The following is a 19970-nucleotide window of genomic DNA, read 5'->3' on the forward strand; positions in this document are numbered from 1 at the left end:
GTGTGTACCCCACACCAGACACAGCCCCCCTCCCACGCCCAGGACCAGTCATGTCACATAGGTGGAGAACTGATGTTCACAACGAGCCTTCCACCCCGGTCTGTTGAGGTCATTCTGAAATTTAAAAAGTGCAGGGCGCCCGGGTGGCTCAGTCAGTTAAGCATCTAGTACTTGATTTTAGCTCAGGTCATGGTCTCACGGTTCATGGGATGGAGCCTCACATTGGGCTCTGTGCTGACAGTGTGGAGCATGCTTGGGGTTCTCTCTCTCCCCCTCTCTGTCTCTCTGTCTCTCTCTCTCTCTGTCCCTCCCCCACTCACGCCCTGTCTCCCTCTCTGTAAAAAATAAATAAAGTTTTTTTTTTTTTTAAGTGCAATTGTATTGACCTGAGTTGGAATCCCAGCTTCAAAGGCGCCCAGGTGGCTCAGTCGGTTAGCATCCGACTTCTGCTCAGGTCATGATCTTGTGGTTCGTGAGTTCAAGCCCCGGTCGTGCTTTGTGCTGACAGCTCAGAGCCTGGAGCCTGCTTCCAATTCTGTGTCTCCCTCTCTCCACGACCCCCCTATCATGCTCTGTCTCTCTCTCTCTCAAAAATACCTAAAAACAAACAAATAGGCACTTATTCTCTTAAGCCTGGTTCTCATCTTAAAATAGAAAAGTACACAGTTGCAAAGATGCATAAACGAGACAGTACACATAAGACACACCTGGCCGGAGGGGCTCATCACTGCCTCTCATTTAATTGTTCACTATCTTTGTCATCCTGCTTCCCAAGTCCCCTTTACTTTCCAGCCCAAGGCCCTCAGCTCCTTTGCACCGGGGACAGCAAGAATCCAGCTCAGTGTTGTCCACAACCGCCCTCCAAGGGCAGCCCGTCTCCCCGGTCTGATTCAGATGGGATCCCCGTCTCTGCACTAGGTCACCTTGAGTGTGCCAGCTGCGCAAGGCCATCCGGAGGCCGGTCACCCTGCCCACCACTGTTCTGACCTCCCTACCCCCATACGCCACACGCTGCGGAGGAATCACCATGTGGAGCCATGCCACCACTGTCTTTGGGATTCCAGACATTTCCACACTGCCTGGACATTTCCACTGCTGGTCTCTGCCAGCCACCGACATGTCCAGGGAGCCATCCTTGGAACAGTTCAACATTTTTTGATACACCTAGACTAAGATATTTAAAACGTGCCTTTCTCATTACTCGTTGCGTTATCTCTATTTACTCTTTGTTTGCTGTCAGATTCGACATAGTCGTGTTTCTTGAGAGTTTTTGTTCAGTAAATAAAACAGGTCCCTCCACAATGGGCACACATCTGTCTGCCTGCTGCGGGAGAGCTGAGCGGCTCCCTCTGGACTTGACCTTCTGGTAGCTGGACTCCCTACTTGTTAAAAGGAGATAGTATTAAATGTTTTCTAAGATGAAATGAGGACTGATGTAATTAGAATAAACACTTTATGATATGTGATAAATATTTTGACTGCTTTATAGACTTAAGCATATCTAACCCGAAAGAAAACACATGAAACCTCCAACCATGGGTTTCACCCAGAAAAATATGGCACTCAAGCCAGACATTCCACTTCCATTTATTTTTTTTTAATTTTTTTTTAACGTTTATTTATTTTTGAGACAGAGAGAGACAGAGCATGAACGGGGGAGGGGCAGAGAGAGGGAGACACAGAATCGGAAACAGGCTCCAGGCTCCAAGCTGTCAGCACAGAGCCCGACGCGGGGCTCGAACTCACGGACCGCGAGATCGTGACCTGAGCCGAAATCGGCGCTCAACCGACTGAGCCACCCAGGCGCCCCATTCCACTTCCGTTTAAAAGAATAAGTGTTACCAGCCTCTACTGCTTTCAAGTGTTCTGAATTCAGAGCATCCCAACATGTACCAAATTACTCCAATTTTTTTTTCATTTTTTAAATGTTTATTTTTGAGAGAGAGAGAGAGAGAGCGAGCGAGAGTGGGGGAGGGACAGAGGGAGAGAAGGAGGCACAGAATCTGAAGCAGGCTCCAGGCTCTGAACTGTCAGCAGAGAGCCTAGCACGTGGCTCAGACTTCACGAATCATGAGATCGTGACCTGAGCTGAAGTCAGACGCTTAACCGACTAGGCCACCCAGGCGCCCCACCCCGACTTCTACAATGATCAAATACAGGTTTCAATGGCATTGTTTAACAAATAAAGTTTTCTCTTTATTTAAAAAAAATACTCCATTTCTAACATCAAGTTTTACCCATAATAGAAATTTGTTTCAGACAAAGGAGGCAGGAAGCCCTGTGATTTTTCAGAGTCAGTATTTCAGTCAGTTGCTTTGTTTCAGACCTGAGCAGCACCCCACAGTAGTCTTTGAGATGGGTAAGAGTTTTGTCAAGTGCAAGAAAGCCCGTTGTACATGGGGGCTCCTTCTCGGGGAGATCAGTGTTGATGGCGTCCGTATAGACTTAAGTATCTAGAAATGAATCCTTCTAAAACTAATCATGTACCCCATGGAAAATCTCCATGTGTCTCCAGAAGTGTGCATAGCTCAGTTTGAAATGCAAGTATCTTAGGATTCTTACTTTACTTCCCTTTAAATGAGAATGTAATATGTCCTTGACTTTTCTCTACCTTCTACAACTACAAGCTTCTTGAAAGTAGGGGCTATTCTTCTGTAATTCACCTTGGCACCCCTTCTACACCTCAAAGAGTGCCTGGCACAGAGCAGGCTGGGTGCTCACCTATAGATACAGGCTGCACGCTCACATTCCCACCAGGGGCCAACAAGGGGGTGTGAATGAGGGAAGCAAGCTAGGTATGAGACCATTGGGCACAGAGAAACTGTGACCCGAATGGGCAGGTCCGCGTTCACAGACCTCTAAGGAAGACGTACATTAAGAACAGACTGGCATCACTACTGACTGTAAATGTTTGAAGAAACAGGGAGCCATGGTTTGGGTCTCGGAACACTTGCCTGACGAGGTGACCTTCAGTGGGCCAAGCGGAGACAGATAGCAATCGGAGGAGGGCTTCTGCACTGCAAATGCTCCCGACTGCTGGCAGCTCAGGACCTAGGAGAAGTAGGGGCAGTGGAGAAGGGGACTGCGGCTGGCCATACTCAAGAAGTTGGATTTGATTCTGTGGCAGGGGGACCCATGGGAGGCTGGAAGGCAGGAATCACCCTGATTACAATTATGCGTGTTTGAAGAGGTATTTTCAGGTGGTCGACGTGGGTTTTCTTCTGTGATCCTCCTGCCGGGATCATGATGACTGCGCGCACACCCCTGTCGGTTAGAACCCTTCTGAGTTGCTTTTGACATTGCCACGGAGGCAGCGTCACACAGTGGGGTAAGGCCTCACATGTCAGCTCTGCAACCCACGAGCCACGTGCCCTCAGACAATCTGCCTGACTTCCCCGGGGCTCCTCTCCTTCCAGTAACATGCACCTGTTACACTGGAATGCAGTCTTTTTAATGAGTTACTTTTTAATGAGTTACTACACGTTAAACTACTTCAAACGGGACCTGAGAAACAGCAGGTGCCCAAAAGAGGTTAGGTATTAGTCTGTTCATGACGGGATCACATTTTGAATTTGCACTATCGTTCTTCCCTTCAAAAAACTCCAATATGCCACTGTGAGCTTAAGGACCTTGATTTCTTGGCGGTTCTGGTGAGCACAGAAAACACACCATATAGAAATTAGAACATGAAGAAAAGGGATACAAGTCTTCTCTCAAGATTTGAAATTACGATTTTTTTAATATCGCTCACTTTCCATGAACTGAAGAACTCACCTTACTCAATAGAGCCCATCCTTGAATGTCTTTCATTGATGCTTGTCATTGCTTTTAATTTTTTTTTTTTATTGTGCTCTAGTCCCTCCTGACCTTTTTATTGTTGTTGTTGTTGTTGTTGTTGTTGTTGTTCCTTCCGGGCTCAGTGGTGGTAGGAATGGCCCCTGCACACATTTTCTTCTCGGCAGAGGTCCACGTGAGTCCACCATTGTGAGGGAAACAATGTATTATCGGCCTGATATTCTTGAAATTTTGATACCTTCCCTTGCACGCTTGAGTCCCTAGGGGGACAACTGCTGGGAAGAACTTTCTTGCCTATTGTGCAAACATCTGTAAAATGCAGCCACAGCAATCTCAGAGGCTCCCACCCAGACACAAACTGCAGAAATCAGATCCTGGGGCTGTCGGTCACAGCCGTTCGTCCCTCGTGAGGGAGGTTTTCCGGAGTCCTTTGCCTACCTCTGTAGATTCCTTGTCTTAGGAGTTTAGTTGTTTGTCCACCCTGGAAGCAATCCCCAGTGACCTCTCTATATTTGTCCTCGTGGTAAGGGCATGTGCCACACCAGCTTCTGGGAGACAGACAACAAAGGCAGAGGAATACTGACTCTCCCCTGGTGTTCCGCCCTAAATCTCAGCTCTGTCAGGGCACAGGTGCCAGGCATAACCGCCTTGTATCCCGGGCATTTATCTGGAGGCTCATGGTGACCAGGGTCACTCAGACCCCACCAGGAGCTACCAAAATCAAAGGGAGTGGATCTTGGTATCAGTAAAGCCTGTCCTGTGCTGGCCTCTGGCATGCTTTTTGATTTTTGTTAGAAGACATGTATCTCTGAGTCATAATTTATTCGTGTCTCGGGAAATAATTTGAAATACATTATTCAGTATAATTGGAATAATTTCAAAAAGGAAAGAAAAACAGGACTGATCAATTTTGCATTAAAAACCTTAAATTCCGGGGCGCCTGGGTGGCTCAGTCGGTTAAGCGTCCAATTTAGGCCCAGGTCATGATCTCACAGTCCGTGAGTTCGAGCCCCTCATCAGGCTGTGTGCTGACAGCTCAGAGCCTGGAGACTGCTTCAGATTCTGTGTCTCCCTCTCTCTCTCTCTCTCTGACCCTCCCCCATTCATGCTCTGTCTCTGTCTCAAAAATAAGTAAACGTTAAAAAAATTTTTTTTTTAAAAACCTTAAATTCAGGTGCCTTCCTTCTTCCTTTAGTCCCCTTCCCCTCCAAAAAAAGCATGAAAACACAAACCAAGATTTGAATGAACATTCACGAAAATATCTTGCATCATTAGTCAAGAGGACAAAACTCTCCAGTGCCCACCCCCGAACAGTTTTGTTGGTGAACCGCCATGGTCACCAGATCAGGGAGGTCATGTGGTGTGTCAGAAAGGGGGCTGCTCTCAAATGACAGCACAGTGGCACACACGTGAAGGGGAGAAGAGACCAGGAAACCAAGTCAAAACTACACCAGGGGAGATGGGGACCCTCTCCTTGCATGTTTTTTTCTTCCTGGGATCAACTCAGAATAACCTTTGTTTTCAAATTCATTTTCAGATACTAGCCCAAACTGTTACAGTTCCTCTGGATACTGATTCTAATTTTAGCATTGAAAAGAACATCACCTATTTCATTTTTCTAGCCCAGTCTTTTTTTAGTCTAATTTTTCTATCCTAATTGTTTTTTTTTTAGTCTATCCCAATCTTTTTTTTTAAGGCAGCAAGTAAGAAAATCATCAAGAATACCATTTATATCACCCAAGCGAACCACTAATGCTTATAAATGCCCTTGATTTTAAAGTTAACCCATGTGTAGTTATGTAAACATTAAAAACCCCTATCACCTTAATAGCCTCTGAGTCCCCTTGGTGAAGTGATACAGCCATGTTCCTAGATGACATTTTATGTACGAAGTTCCTTCTAAATCAGAGAGAAATGGGATTCCTCCATTCAAATTGCTGGTACACAGAGTTAGACTAATTAGTAGATTCAAAACAAATCTTCAGTGTTCCACAATTCACCTCCTCCATATGAGACCACCTGATAGGTCAGAAGGTAGAGCCGAATGTTCCTGATGCTCTGGATCCGTGGTTCTCCACCAGGAGAGATTTGAAAATACACCCAGACCTAACCTCACCCCAGACCAATTAAATCAGTCTTTCGGGTTAGGATCTCAGATTTTTTTTTGAATTTTTTTTAATGTTTATTTATTTTTGAGCTAGAGGGAGACAGAGAATGAGTGGGGGAGAGGCAAAGAGGGAGGGAGACACAGAATTGAATCAGGCCCCAGGCTCTGAGCTGTCAGCACAGAGCCCGACGCGGGGCTCGAACCCATGAGCTGTGAGATCGTGACCTGAGCTGAAGTCGGACGTTTACCCACTGAGCCACCCAAGCTTCCCAGAGCTCAGAAATTTTTAAACATTTCTTAAACATTTTTAAACAGTAAAAAAAATTTTTAACATTAAACATAATGTTTTTTAACATATTTTTTAAACATGTTTTTTTAAACATAAAAACAGATTTTTAAACATTAAATTTAAACATTTAAATATTTTGGGAGAGAGCACAGGGGAGGGGCAGAGAGAGAGGAAGTGAGAGAGAATCCCAAGCAGGCTCTGTGCTGTCAGTGCAGAGGGAACACGGGACTCAAACTTACAAACCGTGAGATTATGACCTGAGCCGATAACCAAGAGTCGGACGCCCAGCCGACTGAGTCACCCAGGCACCTCGGATCTCAGAATTTTTTAAAAGCTACACAATAATCGTAACCTGCAGCTAGAGTTGAGAACCACTGCCCTCGGTAGGGAACAGTTACTGGAGGCCAGGACGGCACTCTGGTTACCTCGGGAAGTGGACTGAATTAAGTTGAGAGGCAAAGCCTTGAGTCTGGGAAACAGAGGAGGGACTTGGTGGGTGGTTGGGAGCAGTAGTCCAGTCACAGCACTCTGAGGCCTGCCTGATCACTGCTCTCACACATTCCGAAGAGCCCCTTGCAGAAGATGCCCCCTTTCAATGAACTGGAAAGGAGTGAAGCCAATGTGCTTTCCAGCTTCTATAGATAGTCTCCAAAATAGAAGTCGAGGAAGGAAATCATGTAAATATGATCTATTAATATTCCTTAATCCTGAGATATGTTTTAGTATGTTTAATAGTAAATAATACAATTTATACATAAGCATATAGGCTCACTTCTTGATTCACTTATTCACTGAGCTCCTGCTATGTCCCAGGTGTTCCATAAGGCACTAAGGAAATTGTAGTAAAACCACAGCCACAGCCATGTTTCCCTCCAGGGGCATCTTAAATAATCACAAGGGAGTCTAAAGCTCAGAAAGGGGAAGTGAGCTGCACTTGGGAACCGGCCCACAGCCTGGAATATCCCTGGAGTGACTCCTGTTTGGCACGGAAGGGAGACGTGGCTTTTCTTCTGCAGGCACATGCCATCCACAATGCTGGAACATCTGATTCATCCACCACAGCCATGGTCATCAGAACTCTTTCTGCAACTTGCAGACTAGGTGGCTCAGGCCCGTGTATCTAGTGAAGGAAGCAGAAAGTGCCTGGGCCGCCTCTTTGCGGAGGGGGAGGGGAGTCATGTTGGGAAGGCTATCTGTGTATACGAAGATAGACTCAGGGTATATTTGTTCTTGTGAATGAGCGACAAGCGGTTCAGGACACAACGAATGCTCCTGTCCACAGGCTACAAACGTAGTGATGGATGGGATCCAGTGTTTACGTGTCCCCTCTGTAACCTTGGATTGAAGTCGTTGAAATCCTCAGCCCATACCTCAGGAGAATGGCACGTGCGTGGGCTGCAATGGCGGGCACAGCTTCATGAGAGGTGGCGGGCCTGGACCCATCAGGGGACAAGACACAGAGACATCAGGAGGTGGAGTCAGTTTTCACGGGAAGGCTGAGGTGTAGTCAGAGCAGCAAGGAGGAGTGATAGAAGCTTGTGTTGTAGACAGAAGGCAAGGAGGTTTTGATGGTGAAACTGGAGAAGAAAAATTACCCAAGAACCAGCTGATAATTGGTCAAGATGAATGGGAGGTACCTGAAGGGGGGCCCCGGCTGTGCCACCATTACTCAGTGTCCAAGCCTTAGCCAAGGAAGGACCACTTATAAATATCTTTGAACACACCTTGTCTTCGTGTTCATGCTTTGCTATTTATAAAATGCCTAGGTATGCATTAGCTCCACGACTCCTCAAAATAACCCTGAGATGTGTCATTGAAATCAGTGTGTAGATCAAGAAAGATGAAAACACTGAAGCTTACAGTGGCTAACTTGTCCAAAATCACACAGCCAGTGAAAAGGTAGAGGCAGATCTCAAAGTTAGATATTTGAGTTCCAGATCCAGTAATCTGCATTGTCAAGATCCTATAGTACAACCGGGTCCTGGTCCCAGCATGTGCCTGACCATTTGTATGATTCCCCACGTATCATGTGGCTCTTGTGCCTTTGAGGTTGTGCTCCTCTCGTTTCCTTGCATTTCTCCTTGTTCTTTAAAGATTTGTACTGTTACGCTTACACCCTCAGACATGCATGAGCATCAAGTAGAGATTAGGGTTTTTACAAATCTGGTTTCGATGAAATGTTATATTCCAACTTCCTGTACCTGCTTCTGTAGAACTGGCATTTTGTAATGCCCGCCTCCCCCCTCCCCTTTTTCCCGGGTCCATAAGAAAGAGCTTTGGAATACTCAGATCCCGGGAGTTGAGCAAGGAGGTACTGATCATGTTCAGTGACAGGAAGTACATCTGCTTAAAAGTCTAATTTCTCTCTCATTTTTGGAAGTCAGGTGAAAAAAAAAGGATTAATTTGACAGATGGCACAGAATAAGAAAAATATTAGAAACAAGAAGAGGCCATTTTTCCTACAGAGGCTCATTTCATTCTATATACCATTTCCCTGGGATATCTGCCAATTGTTAGCAGGAAGAGTGATGTTATCCATTTTTTAAAATTTCACTCTTGAGTATTATGGAGATAAATAGCTAAATGATGGAGAAATAACTTTCTTTCACAGCAGTCGTTTAAGAGAGGTAAAAAGAGCTCAAATGCAGAGATGTTTGATGACATGCAAAAATTCAACCATGCATGAAAAATTCAGTATCTCTGGAGGTGCTGTTTGAGCAAGGGCACCCATCAACACTAGCATCGGTACTAGAAAGGAGAGCTAAGTCCATCTATAAAAGTGAAGGGACTGCATGCGAGCCTTGATAGGTTTATTTGCAAGCCCCAGAAATTGGCCAGTTGCAAACTTACAAAGAGAAAAAAAAAAAGTCTGTGTTCTGTTTTGCTGCAGGACCAATGCAGGAGACCATCTATGACTTCTGGAGGATGGTGTGGCACGAAAACACCGCAAGCATCATAATGGTGACCAACCTCGTGGAAGTGGGAAGGGTAAGTCGGCTGTCCGCCTCCACGGCCACATGTTCCTTGCTCAGTTGGTAACGTGGAGTAAGGCCAGAATAGGCTTTTGAAGTATTGTGTGTACTTTAGCAAACGTTAACTACGACACCTCCTCCTGTCGCTTGCTGCACTTGCTTATAAATTATCAGTAAACATAGACTGAATTGCTTTCATTTGTTGCGATAGCAACAGACAGGCAAGGCACTCAGGATTTAAAAGCAGTTGTTATCTGGCTATATTGAGCACATGAAAACACCTCTAAGCGCGAGAACACTTGTTGCTGGGTGTCAAAACACAATGGGTGCTGCATTAGACGCGACTGCATTCCCTAGCTCCGGAACATTGACTCTGAAAACAGAGTAAGCCACTGGATGCAGTCCTGAGCTTGGCATTCCAGCATCTCCTCCTGCTTAGATTTTACTTTCCTGCCTCTCTGTTTCTGAACCTGCCAAATAGAGATCGTCGTCTTCCCCCTGAAGTCTTGCATGACTTTATCTGTAGGAACTGGTCACGAGAGCTGTTTTTATTAAAGAGGGAAATACTTAAGCAGTTATAACCTAGGTAGTGGTACGCTATAGGATTATTTCCAAAGTGAAATTTATAAAGGAGAAATACACAGGGTGCAATTGCTTTGTTTTATAAGAGGGTCAATTCCATGGCTCTGCTCAACTCAAGAATCCGTTAGTTCTTTTTTTTTTTTTAAGTAAAAGTTTATAATTTATTATGTACTTTGATTTGCATGTGTCATCTCATTAATTGTCACTTTGACGTTGTGAAGTAAGTTGGTGTAACTTCCTAGGTTTTTTAAATTTATTTATTTAAATTCAAGTTAGTTAACATACAGTATAGTATTGGTTTCAGTAGAACCCAGTGATGTGTCACTTACATGTAACACCCAGAGCTCATCCCAAGTGTTCTCCTTAATGGCCATCACCCATTTAGCCCATCCCCCCACCCACCTCCCCTCCAGCAACCCTCAGTTTGTTCTCTGTACTCAAGAGTGTCTTATGGTTTGCCACCCTCTCTGTTTTTATCTTAGTTTTCCTTCCCTTCCCCTATGTTCATCTGTTGTGTTTCTCAAATTCCACGTAAGTGAAGTCATATTATATTTGTCTTCCTCTGACTTATTTCGCTTAGCATAATACACTCTAGTTCCATGCACATTGTTGCAAATGGCAAGGTTTCATTCTTTTTGATCCCTGAGTAGTATTCCATTGTATATATAAACCACATCTTCTTTATCCATTCATCAGTGGATGGACATTTAGGCTCTCTCCATAACTTGGCTGTTGTTGCTAGTGCTGCTATAAACATCGTGGTGCATGTGCCCCTTCAATTTATTTTGAGAGAGGGGGTGGGGGGGGCAGAAAGAGAGGGAGAGAGAGAATCCCAAGCAGGTTCCACACTACCAGCACGGAGCCTGACACAGGGCTCGATCCCATGACCCTGGAATCACAACCCAAGGTGAAAGAGACAGATGCTTAATCCACTCAGCCAACCCATTACTTCATAGAAAAGGTTGACATTGTGAGATTGACCCTCAGCAGCAAAGGTAGCCTGGAGATTAGCCTAGAAGTGAAATACTGGGGCAGAAACCATAAAGGGGTTGTTGCTTAAGATTCTTGGTCAGGCTTAAAAAAGAAGGAAACCCTGCCATTTATAACATGGATGAACCTGGAGAACATCATATAAGCCAGTCACAGAATACATGATTCTACTTCTATGAATTATCCAAAGTAGTCAAATTCATATAAGCAGAGAAATACCATAGTGGTTGCCAAGGGCTGGGAAGAGGGAGAAATGGGGAGTTGATGTTCAATGGGTACAAAGTTTTGGTTACGCTAGATAAATAAGTTCTGGAGGTCTGCTATGCAAAATAGTGCTTATACAGTTAACAATACAGTTTTGTGCACTTAATTTGTTCAGATGGTAGATCTTACATTGTGTTCTTCCTACAAAAACAAAGAAAAAGGGACACAGGAAACTTGGAGAGGCATTGGATATGTCTGTTATCTTGGAAATAGTGATGATACCACGTGTATGCATATGTTGAAACTCATCAAGTTGTGCACATAAACATTGTATATTGGGGGCACCTGGGTGGCTCAGTAGGTTGACCATTCCACTCTGGATTTCAGATGAGGTCATGATCCCTGGGTTGTGGGATCAAGCCTCGTGTCATCAGGCTCCACACTGCATGAGATTCTCTCTCTCTTCTCTCTCTCTCTCTTCCCTGCTCATACTCTTTCTCAAAAAATAAATACATTTTAAAAAATAAAAATAATTATTTTTTTAATGTTTTTATTTATTTCTGAGAGAGAGAGAGAGCGCGCAAGTGGGAGAGGGGCAGAGAGAGACACAGAATCCGAAGCAGGCTCCAGGCTCTGAGCTGTCAGCACAGAGCCCGACGCAGGGCTCGAACTCATGAGCTGTGAGATCATGACCTGAGCTGAAGTCAGAGGCTCAACCAACCGCGCCACCCAGGTGCCCAAAAATAAAAATAATTTTTAAAAAATAAACATTGTATATTGTAATCATGTATCAGTTATACTTCAGTAAAGCTGTTTCCAAAAAAAAAAAAAAAAAAAAAGGATTTTCAGAAGTATCAGGAGGTGCAAATCAAGAAGAGAGACATTCAGAAGTGGGAGGTACTTTCAATTTTAGCAAAAATAGCAAACTAAATAACCTGAAAACCCTCCTCCTACAAACATCTAGAAATTCTAGATAAAATATAAATATATTTTAATAACTTTGTATATTATATGTAAATCATATGTAAATATGTATGTTAAAAATATTTGGCTTAGCTTTCAAGAAAGGAAACTACTAGAAACCAGAAGAGTGAGAGCTAGAGGCCAGACGGAGAGCGGACACTGCCACTGTTCTTTGGAGGCTGGGCAGGTGGGTGCGTCAGTCTTGGAGGGAGGGTGGGGGACCTCAGACTTCATGATTTCGGACCTTGGGTTTTACACCCACCCAAAAACAGGAGATAACGTGTTAGGCCTGTGCAATACGAGGAATTTGAACTCGAGATTGCCACCTGACACCTAAGCTCACAAAAGGTAGGCACTCAGAGAAGGGACAGTGGAGGGGGACGCAGAGGGAGGTGGAAGAGGGAAGCCAGCTGGGCACCGGAACAGGGAAGTGAGAAAAGACAAATCAGTCTTCACTGAGGATCTAGATGAGAAAGCATTTCCCCAACTCATGGGTCAAAGCAAAATGCCCTGATATGAATCAGAACTTACTGAGAACTGTGAATCATAGTATCATAGAGTAAACTTGTAGGATGCAGATAAAATGGTACCTAAAAGGTGTATATGTTTTTAAGTGTCATTAGAAAAGAAGAAAGACCAAGCATCTAAATCAAAAAGATATGTGTTGGGGTACCTGGGTGGCTCATTCGGTTAAGCATCTGACTTCGGCCCACGATCTCATGGTTCGTGAGTTCGAGCCCCGTGTCAGGCTCTGTGCTGATGGCTTGGAGCCTGGAGCCTGCTTTGGATTCTGTGTCTCCTTCTCTCTCTGCCCCTTCCCCACTCACACTTTGTCTCACTCTGTTTCTCAAAAATAAATATAAATGTAAAAAAAAATTAAAAAGATATGTGAAGAACAGAATACAACTAAAGAAAAAGGAAATAATAGAACAGAAAATTATTAAATTAAAAGCAAAGAAACAATCATGAAAATCAACAGAATCAAAAGGGTTTTGTGAAAAGATTCACAAAAGACATCTGGCAATCTGAAGTACAAGAAAAAAAGCCAAAAACTCTCAATATTTGAAATAGGAAAAAGATTCTTTTATCATAATAGATAATATGAATAGCTAACAAACTTGAAAAATTAGAGAAGTTGGGTAATTTTCTTAACAAGTATGATTTTCCAAAACTGATTCAAAATGGGACAAAAATTACAGGGCACCTGGGTGGCTCAGTCAGTTAAGCGTCCAACTTCGGCTCAGGTCATCATCTCATGGCTTGTGAGTTCAAGCCCTGTGTCGGGCTCCAAGGTAACAGCTCCAAGCCTGGAGCCTGTTTACAATTCTGTGTCTCCCTCTCTCTCTCTGCGCCCTCCCCCATTCACCTCTGTCTCTCTGTCTCTCTCAAAAATAAATGAACGTTAAAAATTTTTTCTTAAAAAGTCTGAGTAGACATTAATTAAAAAGTAAACAATGGTTAAAAATTGACTCAGGGAAAAGCACCAGTCCCCAAAGTATTAACAGGTGTGTTTTACTAAATATTCAAGGAATAGATAATTCAAATCTTACGAAAATTATTCGAAGGGAAGAGAAAAGGAAGACTTCTCCCCCACTTTAAGAGACTTGTATAACCTTGATATCAAAACCAGACGAGGACATAGGAAAATAGAAAATTATAGGTACCACAGATTGGGAAGAGAGAAATAGACCAACAGATCAAAAAGCCCAGATGTTGACTATAGCCATATGTAGGAAAATGTGTAAATAGTGGGGAAAGCACGAGGTTTTCAATACACTGAGCTAGGAAATTTGCTTATCGGTGTGGACAAAAGAAAAAATCATAAAACACCAAAAACAAATGCCAAATAAAAAACAAAATGTAGGGGCACCTGGGTGGCTCAGTCGGTTGAGCGTCTGACTTCGTCTCAGGTCATGATCTCGCGGTCTGTGAGTTCGAGCCCCACGTCGGGCTCTGTGCTGACAGCTCGGAGCCTGGAGCCTGCTTCGGATTCTGTGTGCGTCTCTCTCTCTCTCTCTCTGCCCGTCCCCGCTCATGCTCCATCTCTCTCTCTCTCAAAAATAAATAATATTAAAAAAATTTTTTTAAACCCAAAATGTAGCTTTAAATTAAGCTTTAAACCTTGTAGAAGAAAATATGAAAGAAAATATTTATGACCTTTTTTTAAAAGAATGTTTCAACGATACCTAAAGCTCAACGTGTTAAGAAGAGAATGGGGAAATTTGACCGTATAAAAATGTAAAACTTTCTCTACGTAAAGGATATAAAGTGACAAGACACTGGGTAGACGCTCTGAGACCATTATGTAAAGTATAAAAACATACAAAGCAGTATTTTATGTACTGAAAATACAAAACTGTTTTTGTCTCAGTTCCCTCTGCTGGGAGACAGAGCAGGGGAGCTGGCTTAGAGACTGGTGCTCACCATGTACCTGGCCTAAAAGGGGCCACCCCATGTCTCTGCCACCCACCTTTCACCTGGGCAGTGGGGATATCACAGCACCTGCTTCCTAGGGTTCTTGTAAATTAAGTGAGTTTCGACATGTCAGGTGGTTAGAGAACTTCCCGCCCCATTCTAAGGACTTCATAAATATAGGTATTCGTGACACCCTTACCTTTCCACCAGCAAACCTAAGACCTACAGTGATGTCTATATTTACCTTTTTTGTCTCATTCTTTTGCTATGAAAGCAGTAATGACTCCAAAAAAAAAAAAAAAAAAATTCAACGCCACCAGAATTTTTGGTCTCTGCCTTCTGGCACTCAGTAACTGCCCAAAGAAATGAATGAGGGAGGTTTCTTCTACCTTAGTGTCAGAGAGCAGTTAGCCTACGCTAGGTTAATGTGAAACAGCCAACCTACAGATTTCCTGTTTTCATGAACTTGGGTTTCTTTCCCTGAAATGTATGATGGATTCGGAATCCTTCATTTCACAAATATTTGCTGACTGCCTGTGCCTGATAAGAAAAGATCTGCAGACTGCTGTCACAGCCTTGAAAGTTATTCACCCCCTCAGAGTCTACATATTTGCATCAGAGCCCACTGAAAATAATCCCAAGGTAAATTAGTCTGAAAAGTAGATCATTTTAAAATAACAAGTACTACGGGTTTTAAGAAAATGATAAATAAAGGCATACATGGTCTTTTCTCGCCTAATTGAAATTCCCAAGGTTACTCTCCTCTGGACACAGTGACTGAAGAAGTGAGCTAGTTTCATATAACCCTTTTACTTTAAGGAGGGATGAGGACAGTATAGTTCTTTGGCAGAAAGGTCAAAGAAGACCGTGCTGTGAAATTACTACAATGACAAAAGGCAAAACAAAACCACTCACACACTAAAGCCCACTGTCTCATGGACACGGCCCATGTTGCAAGGGAGCTAGTTTTCATTCTGAGTTACCTGGCTTTGGAAAAAAAAAAATAAAGGCCCTGAGGTGATGGTCTGTTCCTTCCATCAGGCACTTGGACCCATCCCATTCAGGGCAGTCACTGTTGGTTTTCTTGCTGGAAACAATTCCTTCGGACAAGTAACCATGGAAATTCCAGCTAAAAGTATGCAGCTAAAAGGGGGGAGGGTGACTGGGTTTCAGATTAACCCATAAATGGAAGCCCACAGGAGTAAAGAAACCCATCATTTTAGGTCTGGTAAGTTTATTTTTTTTTAAAAAAAAATCCTTCCACATCCTTACCAGGTTTGTAGGGATGCGGTTAGCCCTGAAGAATCCTCACCTTGTTACCATCAGCCCGGTGGATCGGTCTGTCTTCAGTTAGTAATGAATTTAATGGCATCTGCCCTTGAAATGTCAGGTGTGATTTGGGGGGGTTTTGACAAGAGGTCACATTCCCTCCGGGAAAAGGCACTGCCCTTTATTCCAAGCCACTTCCCGTTGTCAATCCTGCACATTTGTTTAGAGATTACTTCCCCATTCTCCATGCTTAAAAACAGCAACAACAAACCACCGAAGAAATCAAAATGACACGGTTTTTAAGGGCCACCACTACCTACTTAACATGTTTACCGCACATGGTGTGTCCTTCATGAATAGGCATGAGCTAAGCGGATGCCTGTTTGTTTACACAGACTTGCTGCTGATTCATTAAGTCAGAGCTGGGAACCCGCTTTCCCCGATTTTGCCCTGAAGCGCTCTGCATTAGGCGGCTGTAATTGCCAGTGCTGGAGCCTCTGGGAAGCCCTCCCGGTTGCCACACCTGGTGCAGAAGACACTTACGCTGCACTTCCCTCCAGCGGGGTCCCCGGTACATCTGCCAGGACCTGTCATTATCTGAGACTTCCTTGTCACCCGCCATGCATCCCCTTTCAGCCGGTGTGTTCTGGGGAGGGACCCTTGTCAGTTTGCCTGGCACCTGCCGACGGCTGCACACCTGGCATTTCAATTGCTCTGGAATGTGCTGTGATTGTTTTCCCTCTTTAATGAACCCACCTGAGGGACATTTCGCTTTTTATCCAGTCGCCTGTTTCCCAGGCATTCCCATTTACATCGTTTGTGTGGAGATTCGGAAACTCTGTTGTGCTGTTGGGCTAATCCATCTGCCAAAAGTCTTATAACCAAATCTGCGGGACTCCCAAAGGAGATTTTTGCGCTGGTAATTTAAGCTAATGATTTCTAAACATATTTAGTCAGTTTTATGAAGACCTCATTAGAATGTGACTGTTTATTAAAAATCCAAATGAGGTCTGATAGTCATATAGGAAAATTATTTTTGAGTTGCTCTGAATAGTTCTGATAACAGGTGATAAAGGGTTTTGGGACTAAGGGAAGTGAAGGCCAGAGGTGTTAGCCTCTCTCAATAGAGGATGCACAGAACCACCTAAATGGATGCTTTAAAGATTATCAAACCAAAGACGCTGACCTCTGATTTCTTTCGTAACATTTGTCACTAAAAGAATAACAAAAGAAAGAAGTGTAAGATGAGCGCTTCATGTCAGAATTAACTTTCTAATTCACATGCAAGGAAGGTATATTAAGATTCCAAGTGCCCCCGGTCATGTACAACAAAGAACATCTGCTTCTCTCCACAAGTCACCAGATTTAGGATCAACAAACGAAGCAAGAGAGAGGCAAGGTTGCCCCTTTATAAAATGCGGAAATATTGCTTACTAGTAAGAATAACATAGGTAATGCCTAAAGGTACAAAATACCAACAATATTTGTATAAAATCTCTGGAGTTCTTCCAAGACATCAAACTCATACCCAAAAGGGAAGAGACAAGTTCTTTTTATAGACATAACTAAAATTTTTCTGTCTTGAACTCTCACCATTGCCTTTTATAGATCTTTTTAATGAACTGGATATTTAGATGATATTTTATGACCTGGATAATTATAGTACTAGCCTTTGATTAATTTATACTCGTTCAACAAACCTTCCTCTCCATTTCGATTTACCATCACCATGTCAAAGATCGTATTAATGTAGCTGATTCAAGCCTTACCTCCCTCTGTAACTTTAACAAAACTAGGGAGAAAAGAGGTAGTTGGCACTATAGTATGTGATGATTCCCACCCAGGCACTGCCACACTTCACATCACCTACCCCCAGCATATCACCCAGGAGACAAGGACTGAGCTATCAGCAGGAGGAGAGGGACCCTCTATAGACCCCCCATGCCAGCCAGCCCCTCCAGAAGGATGCTTCCCTAGCTGCCCCACTGAGCCTTTGAGGTTTTCTCTGCCCAAAGATTTTCTCAGTTCCCCTCTTTAAAAGTTAGAAAATTCATGAAAGAGCCCAGTTTGTCTTGTTCACAAATTAAACTCAAAGGTTGCTTTCTACTCCCTTTTCAGCCCAGCGTCTCCAACATTTAATGATATATTTACCATATCTATGGCTTTAAGAAATGCAAAGATGTTTATGATGCCCTTGTCCTCAAGGAACAGGCAACCACTGTAGAGAAAACACAGAGGGGCGCCTGGGTGGCTCAGTCGGTTAATGTTCGACTTCAGCTCAGGTCATGATCTCGCGGTCTGTGAGTTCGAGCCCTATGTCGGGATCTGTGCTGACAACTCGGAGCCTGGAGCCTGCTTTGGATTCTGTGTCTCCCTCTCTCTCTGCCCCTCCCCTGCGTGCACTCTGTCTCTCAAAATAAATAAACATTTAAAAAAGAATTTTTAAAAAGGAAAACACAGAGAAGGGAGTAGATGGCAAGATGGGAAGGAGCGAGTAGTCTGACACAGCTGTGAGATCTGATGGGGAGTACAGCTGAGTCTGGAGGGCTAGTTGCGGCCTTCCAAGGCAGAGGCAAAGGTAGATGCAGGAAGTGAGTGCGTGTTTGCTGTAAAGGAAGGCACCGAGCTGGTGAATCGTGTGTTTCTAATTAGTGCTTTTGAAAGGCAGTTCTAGCAGCCACTGCAGAAAGGTGACCGAAGGCATGGAGACAAAGTCAGGTTGGAACAAGAAATCGTGTGTCTAATTAGTGCTTTTGAAAGGCAGTTCTAGCAGCCGCAGAAAGGTGACCGAAGGCATGGAGACAAAGTCAGGTTGGAACAAGACTTTCAGACTCTCAGTGAGAGATGATGTGCACTTGAGTTGTGGCCGTGGCATTGGGAATTTATGGGAGACACACAATTTGGGTGTTATTTGGGGATGCTAATAAGGGAAAAGAACTGAATTATGCAACAAGGTTTCTACCATTGTGACTTGGAATGCTATAAAGAATATTGACCAAGAATGAGTATGTATCCCTTCTCTCTGCCTCAGCCCCCCAAAAAGAAAAGCAAGTTTAGGAAGAAACTAGCATGATTCATATTGGACATGCTGACTTTGAGATGCTGAATGAACAGTGTGGGGCTTTCCAGAAAGTTCTAGAGGGATACATGTGCTGAAGACATAGAGACTATTAAATGTGTGATTCTCCCTTCGTTTACGGAGTATCTACTGTGTGCTAGGCTTTGGACTAGACAAAGGATAACAAGATGGAAAGAGATGACATGATCTAAGAGCTAGAAAGACCGGCAAACAAAAAGTTATAATGCAAGGTGATAACCACTGTAACAGAAGCATGGCATTCGTGGGCAAAAAAACAGGGAGAAGAGAAGGACCAAAGTCAGAGTACCAGTGAATATCTGTATCTCGGGGCAGACAGGGAAAGAGGGACTCAGAATGGAGACTGAAAATGACGTATGAGAGAAATAAGGTAAGAACCAAGAGACTCCACAATAGTGACTAAGAGACGATACAGTTTCAATGAGAAGGAGAAGGTAAGCAGTGTTGACAAAAGCTGCAGAGAGGCCAGGTACCTCTAGGGAAAGGTAGGTCAGCAAAATATATTGAGGACCTATTCTGTGCCAAGCATTCTGCTAAATGACTGAACAAGCCTTATTTCTTTGAATTGTCATGGCCACCCTATGAGATACATACAAAGATTTCTATTTTCAAAGTTAGCAAACTAAGGCTCAGTGAGGTTAAATAATTTGGCTAAGGCCACAGAGCTGGAATGTCTAGAATGTCTCACTCCAAAGGCCATGCTCTCTCCACAATTCCACAAGGCCCCCGCTCCCTGTCTTTGGTACATAGCTTGTTCTTGGAGACGTAAATCAAAGAAAGGAGATGGAACAGCACCTAGAGGTGAGAAAAGGTCAGGATGTGACATAATGGGGAAGCACCCATGTGGGCAGGCAGTGGTGGTGGTGATGCGGTGGACATGAGCAGAATTGGAAGTCTGAAAAGAAGATGTAATTGGAAGCAAAGATGAAAGGTACAGGTAAAGAAAGGGGCAAGGGGACAGAGGAAAATCACTGACAAGGTGGAGGGGGGAGGGTTCCTTCAGGGAACAAGCCAGTGCAGGATACCTGTCAATGTATGTAGACACAAGAGGCCAGAGCTACAAAGATACGTTAAGCATGTCCACAGGAATGAGGAGGCAAACATGGGGACCCAATTCTATGACAGAGGTTTCAGAATGCTCGGGTAGTTCATACAAGAGTCACCTCCCGTCAGACTGGAAGGTGACGTTGGAGGGGTTTGCTAATAAATGCTTCCCGGAGGAATGTGGTGTATGGAGCTGAGTGCGGGGGCAGCAACTAGGGTTTAATCAGCAAGGGAAGAAAGGAA

The 19970-nt window shown here is 43.8% G+C and overlaps 1 protein-coding gene across 1 annotated transcript in view; it reads left to right on the forward strand.

The window, feature by feature from the left end:
* Positions 1–19970, forward strand: part of PTPRM (protein tyrosine phosphatase receptor type M) — a 794802-nt gene that overhangs the window by 727035 nt on the left and 47797 nt on the right. The window contains 1 exon segment of the mRNA XM_032595357.1: positions 9082–9179. Coding sequence (XP_032451248.1) covers positions 9082–9179 — 98 coding nt within the window.

Source organism: Lynx canadensis, chromosome D3 (genome assembly GCF_007474595.2).
Source record: "Lynx canadensis isolate LIC74 chromosome D3, mLynCan4.pri.v2, whole genome shotgun sequence".
NCBI classification, from domain to species: Eukaryota; Metazoa; Chordata; class Mammalia; order Carnivora; family Felidae; genus Lynx; species Lynx canadensis.